The sequence below is a fragment of the Natator depressus genome, chromosome 11, assembly GCF_965152275.1.
Source record: "Natator depressus isolate rNatDep1 chromosome 11, rNatDep2.hap1, whole genome shotgun sequence".
Lineage (NCBI taxonomy): Eukaryota > Metazoa > Chordata > Testudines > Cheloniidae > Natator > Natator depressus.
Genome location: NC_134244.1, coordinates 39,699,382 through 39,717,066, shown reverse-complemented (window position 1 = coordinate 39,717,066; position 17,685 = coordinate 39,699,382). Strand labels below are relative to the sequence as shown.

The window sequence follows — 17,685 nt, the reverse complement described above, 5'->3', positions numbered from 1 at the left end:
AGTCTTATAGAATATAACAACTTTATGGCCATATTCTTTTCTCCAGTATGTCTGTACAACTTCCACAGAAATCATTAGGTGGTGAATATGCAAAATTTCTCCCTTATGATACTGTGATTATAATCAAATCTTTTAATGTTGTACCATGCATAGTATTCAGCATGAAACTTACAGGGAATATTTACATCTTCAGTTACTGAATTTTCTTAGCACTCTTCACTATAACAATATACTGTATACACTGTAATTAAAACCCAAATTTGAATTTGTGCCAAATTCAAACGCTTGAGATTTAGTATCAGAATACACCTCTACACTAAGTAGTATTGCAAGCTTCAAAAATACTTTTTATTGACATACAAAAAAGAGTAAGGAAATATACATTGTAATAAAACATTTTTCTTTTCCTCTACAAATAAGCACTGCAAATGATCAAACATTCAGTTGCTTCAGTTCCTTATAAATAGGCTGAAATAGAGTAAAGAACTCTTATGAAATAGAAAATATTTTGGTAATGTTCTTTTACCACCTCACTAAAATCCCGGGTTGTAATTTGCATGTACATTGTTAATCCTTATTTACAATCTCATACGCAATCATCTTCATTATCTGTAGCAGAGAAATTTACATGTAATTATTGTACGTTCAGCTATTTGGTTTTATTCAACTCCATTTTAGCTTAAAAATCATTACCACCACTTTAAATATTCAAAATAGAAATTATTTTTAAATCTAATTTTCAATAATTTATGCTGTCTAGTGCTGGCATTCACTCAGAAGAGTGAATTTATTTCTCAGTTTCCCTTTTTTTCGGTTGCATTCATGAGGAACAAAATGCTGTTATGTCTCAATGCCTAGTACTGCAGGGAAGCATTTAAATACATTAAAAGTTATCCTGTTTTCATTCAATTTAAAGGAAAATACTTGTTTATTTTAGGTTTTGTAGCCTTCCTCACCCCCTATTTATATATAGTGTTACACAAATCCAAAATTGGTGTCTAAGCTCTGTGACAGTCTCCCTTTAAAAGTCTAATAGTTTAGAGGGACATTTTCAAACACACAGTTAGGCATCCAGTTGAAAGCTGGTAGAAGCTGTGGTCTTAACTCCCATTTTTGCCTCTGAAAATGACCTTCGGGTTCCATGTTTCTACAAGACTTTAACTTGTTTTTGCACATCACATTTTACTAGAGGTAAATACAAGTTACATATTTATAACATTTTTCAAACAGAGCAAGAATATGTGCAGTTTATTTATCTGATGTAAGATTTAACAGGTCTCTGAATGCATATTTCTTGACAAATTGCTCTGAGAAATACCCTATTATACCCTATGATGAGAGGTAAGCTAACCTGCTCCACTTACAGTGTAATAATTTAAGTTAGGATGTGAGATTTCCATTGCCTTTTAGGAATTAATTGTTTAAAAGGTGAACATTTTTTCTTCAGTCCTTAAAGCAGCTTTATTTTAAAGATATTTTTCCAGGACAGAACTAAAAGAAGCATTTTTGAATTGGGATAGAAATGTTATTTTATTATCAGTTTAGAATGAAAGATTTTATAATGTATTTCATAGGAAGGGGAAAAAAGTGATACTGCTCTTTTAAACAGTATCATTACAACTAATTTCAAGTTAATCTTAGACAGTGTAGGTAGCAAATAGAAAATAAAAGGCATAGTCACTAGTATAACTCAAGGCACTGTTAACAGAATGCAGAACTTTTCACCTGTAAGTTTCTGGTTCCACCATAGCCCAAGTTAGAAGTGATTAAATAGTTACTGTGCTATGTCCCATGTGAAATTAGTCTATTCCAGACCACTTCCTGGGCAGGTGTCCATATTGCACACAAAAGACCCACATTTATTACGTCTTTATTATGTCAGATGTCACATATATTAGCAGTCTCAGCAGTGCATGAAGGATTAAATGGATATTAAAAATGTATTACATATCACAGGTGGATGAGACACAAGAGTTGGCAAGTTTGTAGACATTTGAACTACTGCTTCCTGTGCTGTACCTGCTCTATAGATAAACACAGGAATCCAGCCTCCAGAGTTAAGATGGCACCTTTTATAAGCACTAAAGCATCTTTGTTGTTTTTTGTTTTGTTTTGTTAAGGGCCTTATTCCGGTATCGGGTGCTCACTGAGTCAAGCTTTCAAAAAACACTGTAGATTGATCCGATTATGAAAAAATCACAGGAAAAAACACAGTGCAATTTAGCACATTGTGTAAATTACGGTGATCCTTCCTTTCTCATGTGTAACTTGTACAGCCATAATAGGATGCAGTAAATTCAAGGACATATAAATTGGTCACAGTGAACTTTGACAAGTACTCTAATTTTCCTCACTTTTCCTCTTATCTTAACAAACATTACCATGAATGCAGAGTGCCTTCTTGATTTTAGACTCAGACTACAGGGGGATTCTTAGTGAATCCAGATTGTTTTGGGAAATATAGACATACCTAGTGTACACTTTAAAAAGATGGAAGCAGCAGCCCTCTCTTTTACTAAGGGCTTGTCTACACTACCGCGCGGGGTCGATCTAAGATATGCAACTTCAGCTACGTGAATAGCGTAGCTGAAGTTGACGTATTTAGATCTACTTACCACAGTGTCTCCACTGTGGTAATTCAACAGCTGACACTCTCCTGTCAACTCCGCTTCCGCTTCTCATTCTGGTGGAGTACCGGAGTCGACAGGAAAGCACTCAGCAGTCGATTTATCGCGTCTATACCCTATCCGGTGGGTAGTCTAGACAAGTCCAAAGAGTGGGACTGGAGGTCTGATCAGGCAATGGGAAGAAAGTATTTTCCCTTCTCATATCTGAGTTCTACATTAAAATGTGTAGAAGTTTCTGATCTCCTAAGGCCATATGTTTTCTAAGAGGAAATGGCAGATGTCAATAATATGATTTTTTTTTAAACAATGTGTGTAGAAATCTTTTTCTAAGCAATTATATTAAGATCAAGCGCACATTAAGACTTTAAGCTCTGTCAGACATATATGTAAGTGATACAGAAACCTAGGATATAAACCTTGTTTACCAAAACAGAACGGTAGAGAAATTTTTCTAAGAATTAATGTACTAGCTTTTCTTGTATTGTCAAATGATTCAATGTTATTACAGACCCAAGCGCGTGACACAAGGTGCTTTATTATCTCAAAGGAGACCTAAAATAACAATAAGCAATCAAAACTATGTACGTCAATGCATCACTTTGAGCTAGAAAGTTTAAAATATTTGTGGGATCCTAATGTGTTTAAATATATGTGAAAAGCTGAAAAATAAATCAAAATGAAAATAGTCTTCAGAAGAAATGGAAAGTGGTATAGTGTCCACAGGTCTAGTCTAGAGCTCTTTGCAACATGAATAGTAAACATGAAGTAGTCATGCCACTTGTCAATATGATTTTAGGCCTAGACACTAGGATTCCAAAAGTAAATTTGGCAACCCTTACAAGCAGATTGCAAGAGAAAAGCTAATCACTTTGGACACTTAAAATCACATAAAGCCATCCACTATAATTATTTTTCTATGAGAGTAGTTTTCCATTCTTCTAAAATTATGCAAGTGAGTAAAAGCATTGTTTATTTTTATATCTGAGAGAGATTTTAGATAAAAGTAATGCATTAATACTGATTGTCAGAAGAAGCTATAGAAGTGCAAAGCACTTTTACAAACGTTAAATTAATTGCCTAAGGTAAGCATTACATAAATCTTCAATTTACAAATGAAGAAAGTAAGATAGAGGTTATATGATTTGCCTAAGATTGGAGTGAGCCAGTGGCAGAGGTGGGAACAGAATCCATGTATATGTCTACACTGTAATTAAAAACCTGCCACTAGCCCATGCCAGCTGTCTACACTGCAATTAAACAGCCTTAGCCCAAGCTCCAGTCATCTGGCACAGACTAGCCACTGGATTCTAACTGAAGTGTAGACATAGCCCATATGTCCTGATTTCTACTCCAGTGCTTAAACCATTAGACACTGCTTTCTTCATCTTACTCTTCCAGATTAAAACAAAAAGAAAAGAGACTTCAAAATATTAGCTTATAAGATATAACCACAAAGGACCCTACTGTACTGGTTCCAGAGGCCAAGGGAAAGGGATGGATTCGATGACCCAATACATAGTTTTTGTAATTCTATTAATGAAGTGAATGCAAAAACTGCATACATTTCAAGACAGGTCAAACGCTTCCCTTAGATGTTTACTTGTAGCTCCCATGGATTTCAGTAGCAATCACGTGTATCCAAGGGTGAGTGCTGGCTATAAATCTATACATTTACTAGAGCTGGTTTAAAACCAATTCAAAATGTTGATGAACTCTCATTAAAAAAATAAATGGAAAAAGCTGGTCAAAAACAACATGACATTTTAGTGAAAATTTCAACAAAAATTCTGTTTAATTTCTTTCCTAATTTCAAAACTTTTGGCCAAAAACGTTTACAATGTGATTCTGAAAAATGCTTGAGAATCAGGCCCTTAAGAAAGTGGAACGATATTATAAAACAACATAGGCATGTGCTATTGGATAAATTCTGCACTCTGCTGTGCATATACAACTCTCATTTATGCCCATTCACAGCATAACTCGGGGCAGCATTTTGTCCCAGTCATAATAACTGGTTAAAGAAACTAGTGAACTGCATAGAAACAACCGATAAATTAAGATGTGATGTAGAAATTTTCCCATTAGATGCTTTTTTAAACTCCGTCCTTATTCCAGACATACTACATTTTTCTTAAAAGGCACAAATCTCAACATGATTTTTCATCCCAGTCCCCAATTCTTTTAGACAGAGATACAATAAGGAATGTCATGACAAGTGTGGGTCTTACTGAATTTTAGAGACCTTTTCAGCTCATGCTAGTTGTATAGAAAAATTGAACTGCATTAAGCAAGCCTGATAGAAATTCCCTGTTTAAATACCAAATGTAATCAATAGCTGGATAGGAATAGCTTTTTTTATAATGTAAGACTACAGCAATTCTGTGTACTCCCTTTACATGGTAGACCTTTGCCCTACCTCATCAAGTTTGAGGTTTCGTTTTCTGGCTGCTGCTTCACTATTGAACTCCACATCAGATTTATCTGTATTGCTGCAGTCTGTCATAGAGGATTCCTCTTCTGTACCTTCATGTGTCCCTCCATTTGGTTGCTGAATTTTAGAATTCTGTTCTGGTGGGCGCTTCCAGTGGGGTCTTGTTGCCATCCACAAAATAAGAGCACCAAAGATTAGAATCAGAAGACCAAGAGTGTTGACAAAAATCGCCTCTGGTGGAGATGTGCTATATGCAGGATTTTTCCTTTGCAGGAAAAAATAAATAAAAAGAACTGTTTTAAGGACAATCATCTTAAAGTTGCCTAAAAAAAAAGACTACTATTCATGTTGTTAAAAATAAACACTGGATCAATACTAGAATACATTGGTGTATGCAAACTTGACGATAGTTTTCATGGTTGAATTTAATGAGCAAACAAGTGGAAGGGTGAAATTATGAAATATAGTACTTACAGAGCAAAAATAAGTTTCTCTGTGAATCCCATGAGAGCTGTTGCAATCACTGTTGCAAAGATGAGAAGGCCAGAATAAATATGTATTGGCATGAGAGATGCTCGAAGAGAAACTGGAGCAAAGGGCAGCAGAAAGACAGCAAAACCTAAGACAAGCTAAACACAGAATACAGATTCAGCATTAAAACTGTGAAAGAAATCTGCACTTTTAAATGAAAATTGAAACCACTCTAAAAGGTTCATTTTTAAAGTGTCTGAGATCCAAACCTAATTGGACTAGGAATATATTTTTAAGTATGTTGCCCTATAGTGTTAAACGCAAAGACAATATTGTGCTAGTTCCTAAGACACAGTCCATGAAATGGATTATAAATAAACCAATCTTCTACCACTGTCCAAACTAAGTGGAAATGGTAAAAAGTAACCAAACTGCATAGTGAAAAACACCATTTTAAGTTACATAAGAATGGCCATACTGGGTCAGACCAAAGATCCATCTAGCCCAGGATCCTGTCTTCCAACAGTAAAGCTTTCATTTTCAATAAACTACGGCAGAATAATACTGTATGGAGTGAAAATTATTTTTATTTTAACAGTATCCTCTTTCATTTTGATTTCTCCCCCTTCCCACAAATCAACTAGTCTGACCTGTATAAGACAGGCCAAAGAATTTCACCTGGATACCCCTGTATTGAGCCAAGTAACTTAAGTTTGACTAAGACATATCTTCCAAAAAGGCATCAAGTCTTGATCTGAAGACATCAAGAGATGGCAAATCCACCATTTCACTCTGTAGTTTGTTCCAGTGGTTAATCCCACTCACTGTTAAAAATGTGCATCTTATTTCTAATTTAAATTTGTCCTGCTTTATCTTCCAGCCACTGGCTCTTGTTATGCCTTTCTCTGCTAAAGAGCCCTCTTATTTTCTCCCTGTGAAGAAGTCACGTCTCAGTTTTCTTTCTGATAAACTAAACATGTTGAGCTCTTTAATCTCTCATGTTAAGGCATTTTTTCTAGCCCTCAAATATTTTTTATGGCTTTTCTCTGCACCTTCTCCAGTTTCTCAACATCCTTTTTAAAATGCAGTCACCAGAACTGGATGCAGTATTCCAGTATCAGTCTCACCAATGGTGTATACAAAGGTAAAATCACCTTCCTACTCACTGTTCCCGTTTATATATCTAAGGCTCGCATTAGCCTTTTTTACGCCAGCATTGGGAGGTCATGTTGAGTTACTTGTCCATTAAGACCCCTAAGTCCTTTTCAGAGTCCCTGTTTTCCAGGATAGAGCCTCCATTCTATAGGGATGGCCTGCATTCTTTTCTATTCCTAGTTAGATTACCTTTCACTTCACTGTATTCAAATAAATTTTGTCCAAATAGAGCAGGTTACAGTACCATATCCATAGGAACAGAGTATCTTCTAGCTACAATACTGTATATGAGCATTGTCTCAGGAATTCTACTGAAATATAATTATTCAGACTATTAATTTGTAAAAACTTATTTTATCATATTAAAACTTTTTTCTTTAGGCATTACTGCTTTGCTATAGAAATGTCGAATGGTGGGCAATGGTGGAATGTCTGATAATGAGAGTAATATTTTTTATATTTCAATAGGCCTCTCATAAGCCAGTCATTGTTGCTCTTTTAGTCAACACTAGACCGTATGCTGAACAGCGATGCAAAATGCTCCCCCTTTGCAGTATCAGAACACACTGACTCCCTGCTCTTGCCAGCCTGGAGAATGAGGGACAAAGCTCAGGAGTGGGCATTGGGTAACCAAGCCCTCTTTTAATTTTACAGGCTTCAGCTCAAAATGCAGAATCACTAAACTGAAGGTAGAGAAAATGACTCATATTAAACTTGTAGAATATGTCAACACAACACAAGGGATGTGATTCCCAGGTCGTGTACACATACTTGTGCTAGCTCTTATCTGAGCTAATGCACTAAAAATAGTAGTGCAGCCATGATAGCACAGGCTAGCTTCCCTGAGTACAAACCCACTTGAACCCCTTGAGTACATACTCGGGACAACAGGCCCCCACAACTGCCGCGGCTACTGTGGTGATACTACTATTTTTACATCAAAGTAAAATAAACAAAATACATTTTGTGATACAGTATCCTTGACATTTTTTAATCGTTTGTGTGTTTATTTGTACATTTACAATATTCAGTAAATCAAAATAGGTCTCCTCGTAGTTAATGTAAATGATTGAGGTTCTACTGTACTTTAATTAATTATAGGACACATTCTTCAGCTTTATATCTTATTTATAAATACCGTAGTTAAAATCTGACCTGCAGAGTATAAAATATAACAGCAGCCAGTCCAATCCAGCTGTGCAGACTGTACATGTTGGGAATGTTCTTGGCATTGTGGAAATCAAAAACAGCTACCAGAGAAACAATTGCAAGAATCATTGCTATGGTATTTAACCCAGCATGGATGAATTTAATCAGGAGTTTGCTGCATTTCCAGGTCCATGGCAATCTGTACACAATAATGGCTGAGGAGGGAATAAAAGCAAGATTTAATAGTAAATCTCTTTTCTATAAGGATTTTGATAATCATGCATAATTCAAATCATTCCAGTGTAAACTACAGAACAGGAAAAACTTTAGAGGAGTCAGATTTTTTTCCTCCCACTTTACAGTGTTACATGTAATCTCATTAGTTCCCAACACACAATTCAGGCCAAAGTATAACCTCTAGGGAGAAACTTTCTTCTAACTTTTTCGTAGAAGTTTTGTCTAAACAGGTTAAAAACTAACAGCAAACAAATGTTAGGCCCCACTCCTGAAGCCTGATCTATGTGGGATCCTACAGGGCACATGGGTCCTCTTTTGCAGATAAGATTGCAGGATTGTGGCCTAATTCATTTATCCATGGGATTATCTACTGGAAAAATTTATTCAGATGCCTTTACTCATTTTAAGTAGCGCTTTACTCCACAAGTAGCTCCATTGCCCCAATGAGACTATATGTGGAGTAAGATGCTACTCAGTGAGAGTGAGGGAATCAAAATCTGGCCCTTAAAACCAAAGGGATTAGGCAAAAACTTAATCTTGTATCAGTATAGTTTTTAGTATATGCATATTGCAAAAGAATGTTAGCAAATTGTATATTTTGTCTAAGTCTGAAAGTATTACTCTCCTGTCAGGTACTGACTTTTTAGATACCACATGCCCCTTCCTGAGAAAATTTGTGGAATGAATCGCTATGCAGTTGTTATTACTAATTCAGAATCCACTAAATGTACACAAGTCATGTCTTTTTTGGCACTGACCCCTTTTACACAGTTGTCAGTCCTTAAACTATATTATTTACAGAAAGGAGAGGCTGCGTCTGACTCTGGATTGCTGATGAAATAGCATTATCTTAACTGCTCACCAATAAGAAAAAAACAGATTATGAGCACGGGTCCCTCCCTTCCAAGGAAATATCAATGAAGGGAGGAAAAGCAACTGATTGAAGAGAGGCAGAAATTTACCACTTTAATGTAAAAAAATCCAAAAATCATTTAATGGTTGGAGGGGACAGTCCCTTCACAATAAACAAAGCAACGGTTTCTTAACAATGAGCTAATTGATAAAATCCTCATTTAATTTTTCTGGCTGCAGACTGGCATTCAGATGTGTTAGGATCAAGCTGAGTGTATATATAGTTAACTATGCTGAAAACAAAAGAATGAGAGTATTCCTAGCTATATGAAATGTTCCTGCTCTGCGGGAGCATGAATGTACTATTATGTACGCTGGGGGGAGGGGGGAGTGTATTTCTTGACTTTTCCCCAGTAATATAAGGATAAAATCACTACTTAGCAAAATAAACAGCACTCATGCTTTCAGTTCACTGCTGCGCTATAATCTTAGCATTATTAATGAAATCATATAGGAATCCTGAAAGGAAATATGTGTTGTGTGTGTTTGGATGAATAATAATGAATGGCAAATTGCTTTTAAGGCCCTATTTATGCATTTGGATTTTTATTTGGGTACAATGCATGCCAGAAATTACAGAATTTCACTACACAATTCACAAAGAGAACTCTGTTCACCAGTGGAATGTCCTTGAATATGAACAGGTCTCAGATCAATGTAAATTTCTACATCCTATGGGAAGCATAACATAGGAATGAAAAAATCCTCTTAATATAACTGTGCATACAGCATTTAGGTATTTTATGGGGTTTTGTTCAAGAATGGGATACAAGAAAAGCATGCACTATTCAAACTCAGAAAAGATGGCAGCCTCATTTTCAAGACAGCTTGACAGGAGTCAAACCACATGACATAGTAAAGATTGCTACAGTTCAGCATGTCAGTCTCATGATTACTATCTAACAAGAAGGAAAACGCCTTGCCTTGTCCTACTATGAATGAAGCTAAGTAGCATAATCGAAAACAACTTCTTGAAGATTTTCATGTAATTATTCCCAAAGTTTTCTGAAAATAATGTGGGCATAATTCTGCCCTCTGATACACAAATGCGACTTCTATTATTAATGGGTATCTGAGGGCAGAATTTGGTCCTTTATATTTTACAAACTAATAATAATATTTTTAAAAATGAGAAATTTACATTTTCTATTACATATGAAATTTTTTTTTTCAAATTAAAAATGACTTAAGAGTTACAAAGTTAAAAGCCAGTGCCAGAGTATTACTCCTTAACTCTGGAGAGTTATTGGCTAATTTAAGGATAGTTGGATTTTATTTAGGATAGGAGACTATTAAAGGTGTTGTTACCTATAAACACAATATTTATTCACATAGAGCACAGGAGCTTTGAGGCATCCCCATGAACTAAATGATAAACAGCTGTAAGAGTTTACATTTCTTCATTTCTTATGAGCTTTAACTCACAGCTGTAGAGCTGAGTGATTACTTGATTTTTTTGGTTTGGGGGCCAAACCAGAAAAAAATTGATTAGTTTCAAACCAAAATGGATTTTTTTCGGTTTCTTGACAAAATGATAAATCAAACCAAACCAAAAAAAAAATTGTTTCAGATAAAAAACACCCAAAACAATGAAAAAAAAATCAAAACAAAACAACTTTGTTGGGGGAGGGGAGACTTCATTTAGGTTTTGGGTTGTTTTTCGATCCACAATGGTTTTTGTTTGGTTCCTGACGTTTTTCACTTTCCCTCCCAAATAAATATAATTACATTTTTAAATGAAAAGTCCAAACATTTTATTTCAAAATTATCAAAACCAGCTGTTTTGACTTTTTCAGAAAAAAAAATCCATTTTATTTTGGCTGAAACTAGACACCAAATTTGACCTGAATTCACAAATTGTTTTGGTGCCCTAAAAAATGCATTTTGGGGTCATATTTTCTATTCACCAAAATAATTTTGCCCAGGTCTACTCATGTAGTAGTTGTTTACTGGAACGAGGTGATCATAGCTCATAACTTAAAGCATGCAGCTTCTCTCTGGCAGCAACAGTGGGTCAAGGCTGGCATCACTGATGACCCAGATGTTTCAAGGGAAGCAAGGAGCACGTGGCACCAGGTGTTGCTCTGGCCTCAAGAGACAGCACTTTATTTCCACATAGTCTTAAATTTTACAGGGTAGGTTTCCCTTTACTCCGTATCAAAGACCACCTTTGTAGCTTCAGGGCCAATTAAGCGTATCCAGGTATTCTGGATAAAGTAATTGTAATTCTAGTGGGCAGTTTTTAAGCCGTACTTCATCATATGGAAAATCCTATCTGAATGTCCCTGGTTGTACAAGATCAGATGTTCCAGAAATGTGTAGTCTCAGGAGGAAACTATTTTGGTCCATGCTGGGAAAGACTGGTGCATCCTCTGCTTTGAGTTCTAGCATGAGGTACACATTCAATAAGAATTATCTCTTGATAAAAATAACTAATAGCTTTATCAACAATCCCACAACCATCACATCCCCTCATTCTCAGCACTTCTTAAAATATTGTGGAATGTACCTCAGTTCTCTGTTGGTAAATTAGTTCATAACTTTCCTACTAAATGCTAACCTAAGCATAAGATGCTTTTTCAATTAATAAAAATAATTTTGTTTACCATTAAACAGTTAAAGTTTATGGAGGCCCAACTTAAGATAGGACTTATAATACTTCACACAGCTGACACTCTAAATAATCTGGGAAGATTTATTCCATCATCCCCACTGATGAACACTGGCTTGCATACCTTTCTAGATCTTCCTGAGATTCCTTCATAAATAAAAAAGTTACATTTAAAATTGTTCAGAAACTTGTTTGGCACAAATGGATTGAGGAAGATGTAATGCATTTTCTATCATCTTTTTAGGAAACTTTGAGAATTGAATTATAAGGGCAAAAATTCCACTGGCTTTTGGATAAATTGTGGGAATGGATATTTATGTGTCCAAGAGTTTAGCGACTATTCAGACATGCTAAGGTTCCTTGGTCACCCGTTTTAGCATAATCCTAATTTACTGTAATATTTCTTCTTGTAAAGGCAATTTAGGGAAGAAGTTTGGGTTCAACTATAGTTGCTTATTTGTGTCTCTTTTTGGGAATGCCTTAGGAGTTGTTCAGGCTGTGTTTCAGGCCCAGTTGTTATGGCCTCCATAACTGTACTTGAACTGATAATTATTTGCTCCCATTATCCATTTTACAGTGACAAATGGGAATTTTGCAGGTGCAACACAGATGTATTCAAAGTTTTGTGAAACTAAGGAATTCCAGTGAAAATGTTGCTCTTAAAACTCAGGTGATTAAGGGCTCACCATCCCTTCCACTCCCATGCGTGGAGGAACCTAAATTATTTTCTGTTTATGTTCATATACTGGCACCATGCCCATCACTGTGGTAACTAGGGGGCAGTTCGAGGTGGACATAAAAAAGCGAGGGGAATACAGCTTTGAGGCATTCTCCAATCCTACGCAATCCTCCATTCAGCCCATTTACCAAATAAAGATGCTGAAACAGTGACAAGTATTTCTAAAAACTGCTGTGAAATTATCTTATTAGTTAAGAAAATTAATAATTTCATTAACATTTAATTTAGCTACATTAAATATGCGTGCTAATCTCTGAAACTGCTCATCTTCGTACACACTGTTGTGTCAAACTCATCTTGGAGGTAGAGCTGGTGACATGCAATAAAGATTTTTTTACCTCTGTGTAGGGACCCATGCACCTTTTTCTTTCACAGCTCATTAACTATGTCTGATCTCCAGTTGTGCTTATTCTTGCGTCACTTACAAAGAACAGCAATACAACCAGCTTTCTCCCTTCTTCCTGGGCTGAATTTAGATTGTCTCGGTCATTTTACAAGTCTACTTCTTGACCACTGTCCACGCTTCTTTTTCATACCTCACACTTCTGCTTTTCCGTAACTTTCCACCCTTAAATAACCGCATGTGCTCATTCTATTCTCAGTTTGGATGATCTGGTTACCCATTCATATCCCACAGTTAAGTTTAATTTGAGATTCCATTCTAATACAATATTAATTACTTTGAAATTGTACTTCTTTTCACAGTTTGTGTACAAAGGGGTGCCCTATTTTAAGGCCTGATCCAATTCCAAATTCCTTTTAAGTCAATGGCAGTCTTTCGATGAACTTCAGTGAATTTTAGATCCGGTCTATAACCTTGTTGTTTATGTTCTTAATCTTGTATTAATCCCAATTTCTTGCACAATCTTGTTTTCATTCTCCACATTTGCTTTTCCTGTTATTTGACAATATTAACTGTACTCAGAGTTTAATATCACAGATAATTCTTTTACCAATGACTTCTTTTTACACATTTCTTTTGAGCTGTGAGGACCTTTTATTTACTTTTTAAAAATCCCCTGTGCAAATATTGCTTTAAACAAAACCTTTGGTCACAGCAGAAGGGCAAACCAAATCTTGGGGTGGTTGTGATGGTGGTGGGGGAAAGGTCTATAGAGAGAAACTTGTTTACTTTCTGCAAAAATAAATTCCCCTGCTTGTAAATAAAAGTTGTTCGTGTGATGAAGACTGATTAAGGGCCTTGTTACAGAGTCCTTGGTGGTTCCTTCCTCAGGGGGTGGGGGAACCTGACCAAGCCCAGTTATCTACACCAGGTGGTCACAACACCAGCCCCACTTCTGTACTATTGGCAGGTGGTGGTCTGCCCTTTGTGGGCTGCCTTAAGTCTCTCTGGTTGGGAGATCAAAATGGAAGTCACAAAACCCCATGCCTTCACGGATACTTTCTCCATGAGGTCCCAGAAAAAGGGATTGGGGAAGGGAGCTAGTGAATCTACAGTGCTGTCAAGAATCCAGTCACAAGGTAATGGGTTTGTGGAAATAGCTCTAGCTAGGTCTCCGTGGCAGGCTCAACCTGTCTGTCTTGCCCTCGGAGTCTGCTGTATGCTACTTAGAGGTGAAGGTCTCCAACCTAGGAGTTCACTCTGCAGTATCAGGAGTCACTCCTACAGCCTGGTGCCTAGAGCAGTGGTTCTCAACCACAGGTACACGTTCCCTCGGGGGTACACAGAGGTCTTCCAGAGGGTATATCAGCTCATCTAGACATTTGCTTAGTTTTACAACAGGCTACAGAAAAAGCACTAGCAAAGTCGGTACAAACTAAAATTTCATACAATGACTTGTTTATACTGCTCTAAATACTATACACTGAAATGTAAGTACAATATTTATATTACAGTTGACTTATTTTATAATTATATGGTAAAAATGAGAAAGAACAATTTTTCAGCAATTGTGTGCTGTGACACTTCTGTACTTTTATGTCTGATTTTCTAAGCAAGTAGTTTTTATGTGAGGTGAAACCTGGTGGTACACAAGACAAATCAGACTCCTGAAAGGGGTGCAGTAGTCTGGAAAAGTTGAGAGCCACTGGCCTAGGGCAGTCCTGCTTCCCCCCCCCCCCCCCCTTAACTGCAGTTTCCACCCTTTCAGCCTTCCTCCCTCTTCCGTATTATTGACAGGGCCAGAAGGGTGGGGCTAGTCCTATCACAAGGGCCTCTCTGGCCTCTTCCTTGCCCTGGAGGCTCTATTCACCCTGTCACAGGCCTGATCCATCTCCTACTGAAGTCAATAGGAGTTTTACCATTAGAAGTGTAATCAGACCCTAAAACTGCACTTCATGTGATCTACTGAACCTATTAGAAATGGACAAAAAAGAAATATTTTTACTTTAAGCTACCAAACTGGGACTACTTCCCCAGTGAAGGAATGAGTTTTGGATTTTATTTTTAAAATCACAACTCCCTGTCCAAACCAAAACTAAAAGGCCACCCACACCCTTATGTTTTGATTTTAAATCTGAGGCTATGTCTACACTGAAAAGTTACATCAGGCTAGCTGTGTCAGTCAGGGCTAACAACCCGCAGTGTGGAGTGCTTCCGTCAATGTAGATAACGTTATTTGGGTAGGTGGTGTTGCCACTCTGAAAGAAAAACTTCTTTCATCCGTGTACGCTGTGTCTGCACGAGGGGGCATAGCTGACATCGACAGCCCCATCGTGTAGATGCAGCCTGACTTTTCTGCTGCAGGAATGTGCATGCAGCAGTTTCCTATGAAATAGTGTGATGTTTTGGACTAGTGAGCTTACTGGATGAATCTGAATCATCATTCAGCAGTGAACCAAACAAAAACTTTGGTATTTAAAGTGGTCAAAAATAACGTTCTAAATTAACCACTACTGTATAAAGTGAAAAAAAAAGACACTAATTTACATTTATATTGAAGTTTTTTGCAAACAGAAGGGCTAGAAATGATTCCCTGCCCTCCCGCAAAAAAGTTTAAATGCTGAACAAAAAGAAAAAAGTGGTAAAATAATCTGGTATTTCACTTTTTTTCTGCACTGCACCTGGACATTTGTTAATATAGGACTTGATTCTGCTCCTGTGGAAGCCAACACAAATTTTGCCAGATTGCAGTGGGAGCAGATTCTTGGAACCCTTTCTATTATTCTTCTATGTCCATTTCCTCTATTATTCTATCCCTTTTATTTTCACCCAACACTTCAGTATTTTCTGATGCAGTCTAATGCCTTCATTTTTGCACTCTGTAATCTCAATTTGGACCAAATCATAGACATAATAGATTAATGTCACTGTTATCCCACTCACCCATAGCTTTCCTACCACTTTCTCTATTGTTTAAAGCCTAATGAGAGAATTGCAAGTTTTCCTCTTCTCCCCCATATTACATAAAGGTACAATTGTGCACCATAGTATGTCTTCATTCGTTGTTTCTGGTGAGCTAGCAAACATTCTAAGTAATAAAAGTTAAGTCACAGTCCAAAATGGAGAGTAACGATTAACCCCTTCTGAGCACCCTCTGCATTTAGAACAAAGGTGCCAGGGACTAGTGGTGTGTTATGGAAGGGAAAGGAGAAATAGTTAATATTATCGGGGTAGTTGTTTAACAGGAAGCGCTTGAAAGTCATTGAAAGTTTGAAGACTAAGCAACCAAAAACAGAGTTATTGAAAACAGCTCCCTCCCCGCCCTGGCCACTTCACAATAGTTAGGTTGCAGCGTTAAAAATACATAAAACAAGAAGTGGAAGCCGGATGGGGTGACTTGCACTGAAGCCAGAGTGACTAATTGCTTTTTAAATGGCATATATGATGCTGCCGTTGGCTCTGGCTAAGGCAAAACTTCCCTGGGCATGGTGTCAGTGGTGCAGACCCTCCCTTCTCTTTCCTGATTTGCTTGTTCCCGGGCGAAGCAGCGACCCAGACACGGCATGAGGAAGAGGAGCAGAGTAACGCCTCAGCCCTGACATTTAGTTCCACAACTTGCATAAAGGCTGCACCCTGCCTGCCAGCGCGCCGCCGCGTTACTCAAAGCGCACAGAAATGCCAGGCCAGGGAAAATCAGCGGCCCCAGCGCAAAACCCACCCAGCCGCCTCGGCGAGTCACGAAAGCCGCGTTGTCCCTTCCCCGGAGGGGCGGGGCGCTCACGAGCGAGAACGCGAGTCTCCGGGCTGCTCCTGTCAACAATAACAAGAGCCGCACGAGCCTGTGCGCTGGCCTGGCCCGGCAGGTCCGTCCAGTCCCTCCAGCCCCATGCTCCGCTCCTCGCCCCGCAGCCCCGCGCACGCCCGGGCCCCCCACGCTTCCTCGCCCCCGGCCCGGGTCCCCCGGAGCCCTCCCCGCGCCCTCTGGTGCAGGCGCCGCGCACGCACCGATCCCCTGGATGAAGACGAAGCCGGTGATGATGAGGACCGGGTGCCAGTTGAACTCCGCCGAGCCCCCGTCCCAGCTGAGCCCCTCCCGGTAATGAAAGACCCAGATGAGGGCGAAGAGCACGGAGAGGAAGCCAAGCAGCAGCGCCGAGACCAGCAGCAGGAGGAAGAGCCCGTAGCCCTCCATCTTCCGAGCCCCGCACGCACGCCCCAGCCGGAGGGGCAGGCGCGAGCGCTAATCCCCTTCCGTCGGGCCGCGCAGCCGGGCCGGGGCGCCAGGGGGAGAGGAAGTGGGAAGGGGGCAGAGTCGCTGCCAGTGCAGAGGGAGGCACCCACGCGTACCCTCCCCGAGAGAGAGGCACACACCCCTTCGCTCCCCCCATTGGATGTGTGGCTCAGCACTTCAGCAAGTCATTAGCGTGGCAAGGCAAACACGTCTTGTCCAAGAGGTGCTCCGCCGGTGACTGCCAGACGTAGTTACCGTTTGCCCCACCGCGGGGGTTAGCATTGTGTTTGGAAAAAGAAAAGGAGTACTTGTGGCACCTTAGAGACTAACCAATTTATTTGAGCATGAGCTTTCCTGAGCTACAGCTCACTTCATCGGATGCATACTGTATGTAGCTCACGAAAGCTCATGCTCAAATAAATTGGTTAGTCTCTAAGGTGCCACAAGTACTCCTTTTCTTTTTGCGAATACAGACTAACATTGTGTTTGGGGAAAGGGTTATTATCCCTCTTTCATTTGGGTCCCTTTCTGGGCTGGTAGGTTGCCATCACTGCCTTCCTCCTTCCCTCAGCTTTTCTGCCTTGCTTGTTGATGAAAAGTCTCATCGCGTTTAAGATTTTGAGGAAATACTTTTCTCTCAGTTCCTCACATTTTGGACAGTGGTGAACAAAGCGTTTTTCTATCTCAGGCTCTCCTCTTTCAGATAGATTGCACTGTCCTCCTCTGGATTTTGGTGCTTTCTTTCTGGTTCATAGCCACTGATTTTGTATTTGGTAAGA

The 17,685-nt window shown here is 38.8% G+C and overlaps 1 protein-coding gene across 1 annotated transcript; it reads right to left on the bottom strand.

Annotated features, from left to right (window-relative positions):
* Positions 1 to 210: 210 nt before the first annotated feature.
* CYBRD1 (cytochrome b reductase 1) lies at positions 211 to 17,032 on the bottom strand. The gene is made up of 4 exons (XM_074967576.1): positions 16,681 to 17,032; positions 7,840 to 8,048; positions 5,533 to 5,687; positions 211 to 5,323 (listed from the first exon to the last, which is right to left on the bottom strand). Exons 1-4 carry the CDS (start codon positions 16,865 to 16,867, stop codon positions 5,020 to 5,022), a joined length of 855 nt encoding a protein of 284 aa, XP_074823677.1. The 5' UTR covers positions 16,868 to 17,032; the 3' UTR covers positions 211 to 5,019.
* Between the last annotated feature and the right edge of the window lie 653 nt (positions 17,033 to 17,685).

Excerpts from the sequence above, each read along its gene's own strand:
- CYBRD1 (XM_074967576.1), bottom strand. The coding sequence starts at position 16,867 with ATGGAGGGCTACGGGCTCTTCCTCCTGCTGCTGGTCTCGGCGCTGCTG. Across the intron at positions 5,688-7,839 it reads TTATATTTTATACTCTGCAG|CTTGTCTTAGGTTTTGCTGT; the intron begins GTCAGATTTTAA and ends TTCTGTGTTTAG. Across the intron at positions 5,324-5,532 it reads GAGAAACTTATTTTTGCTCT|GAAAAATCCTGCATATAGCA; the intron begins GTAAGTACTATA and ends TTTCCTGCAAAG.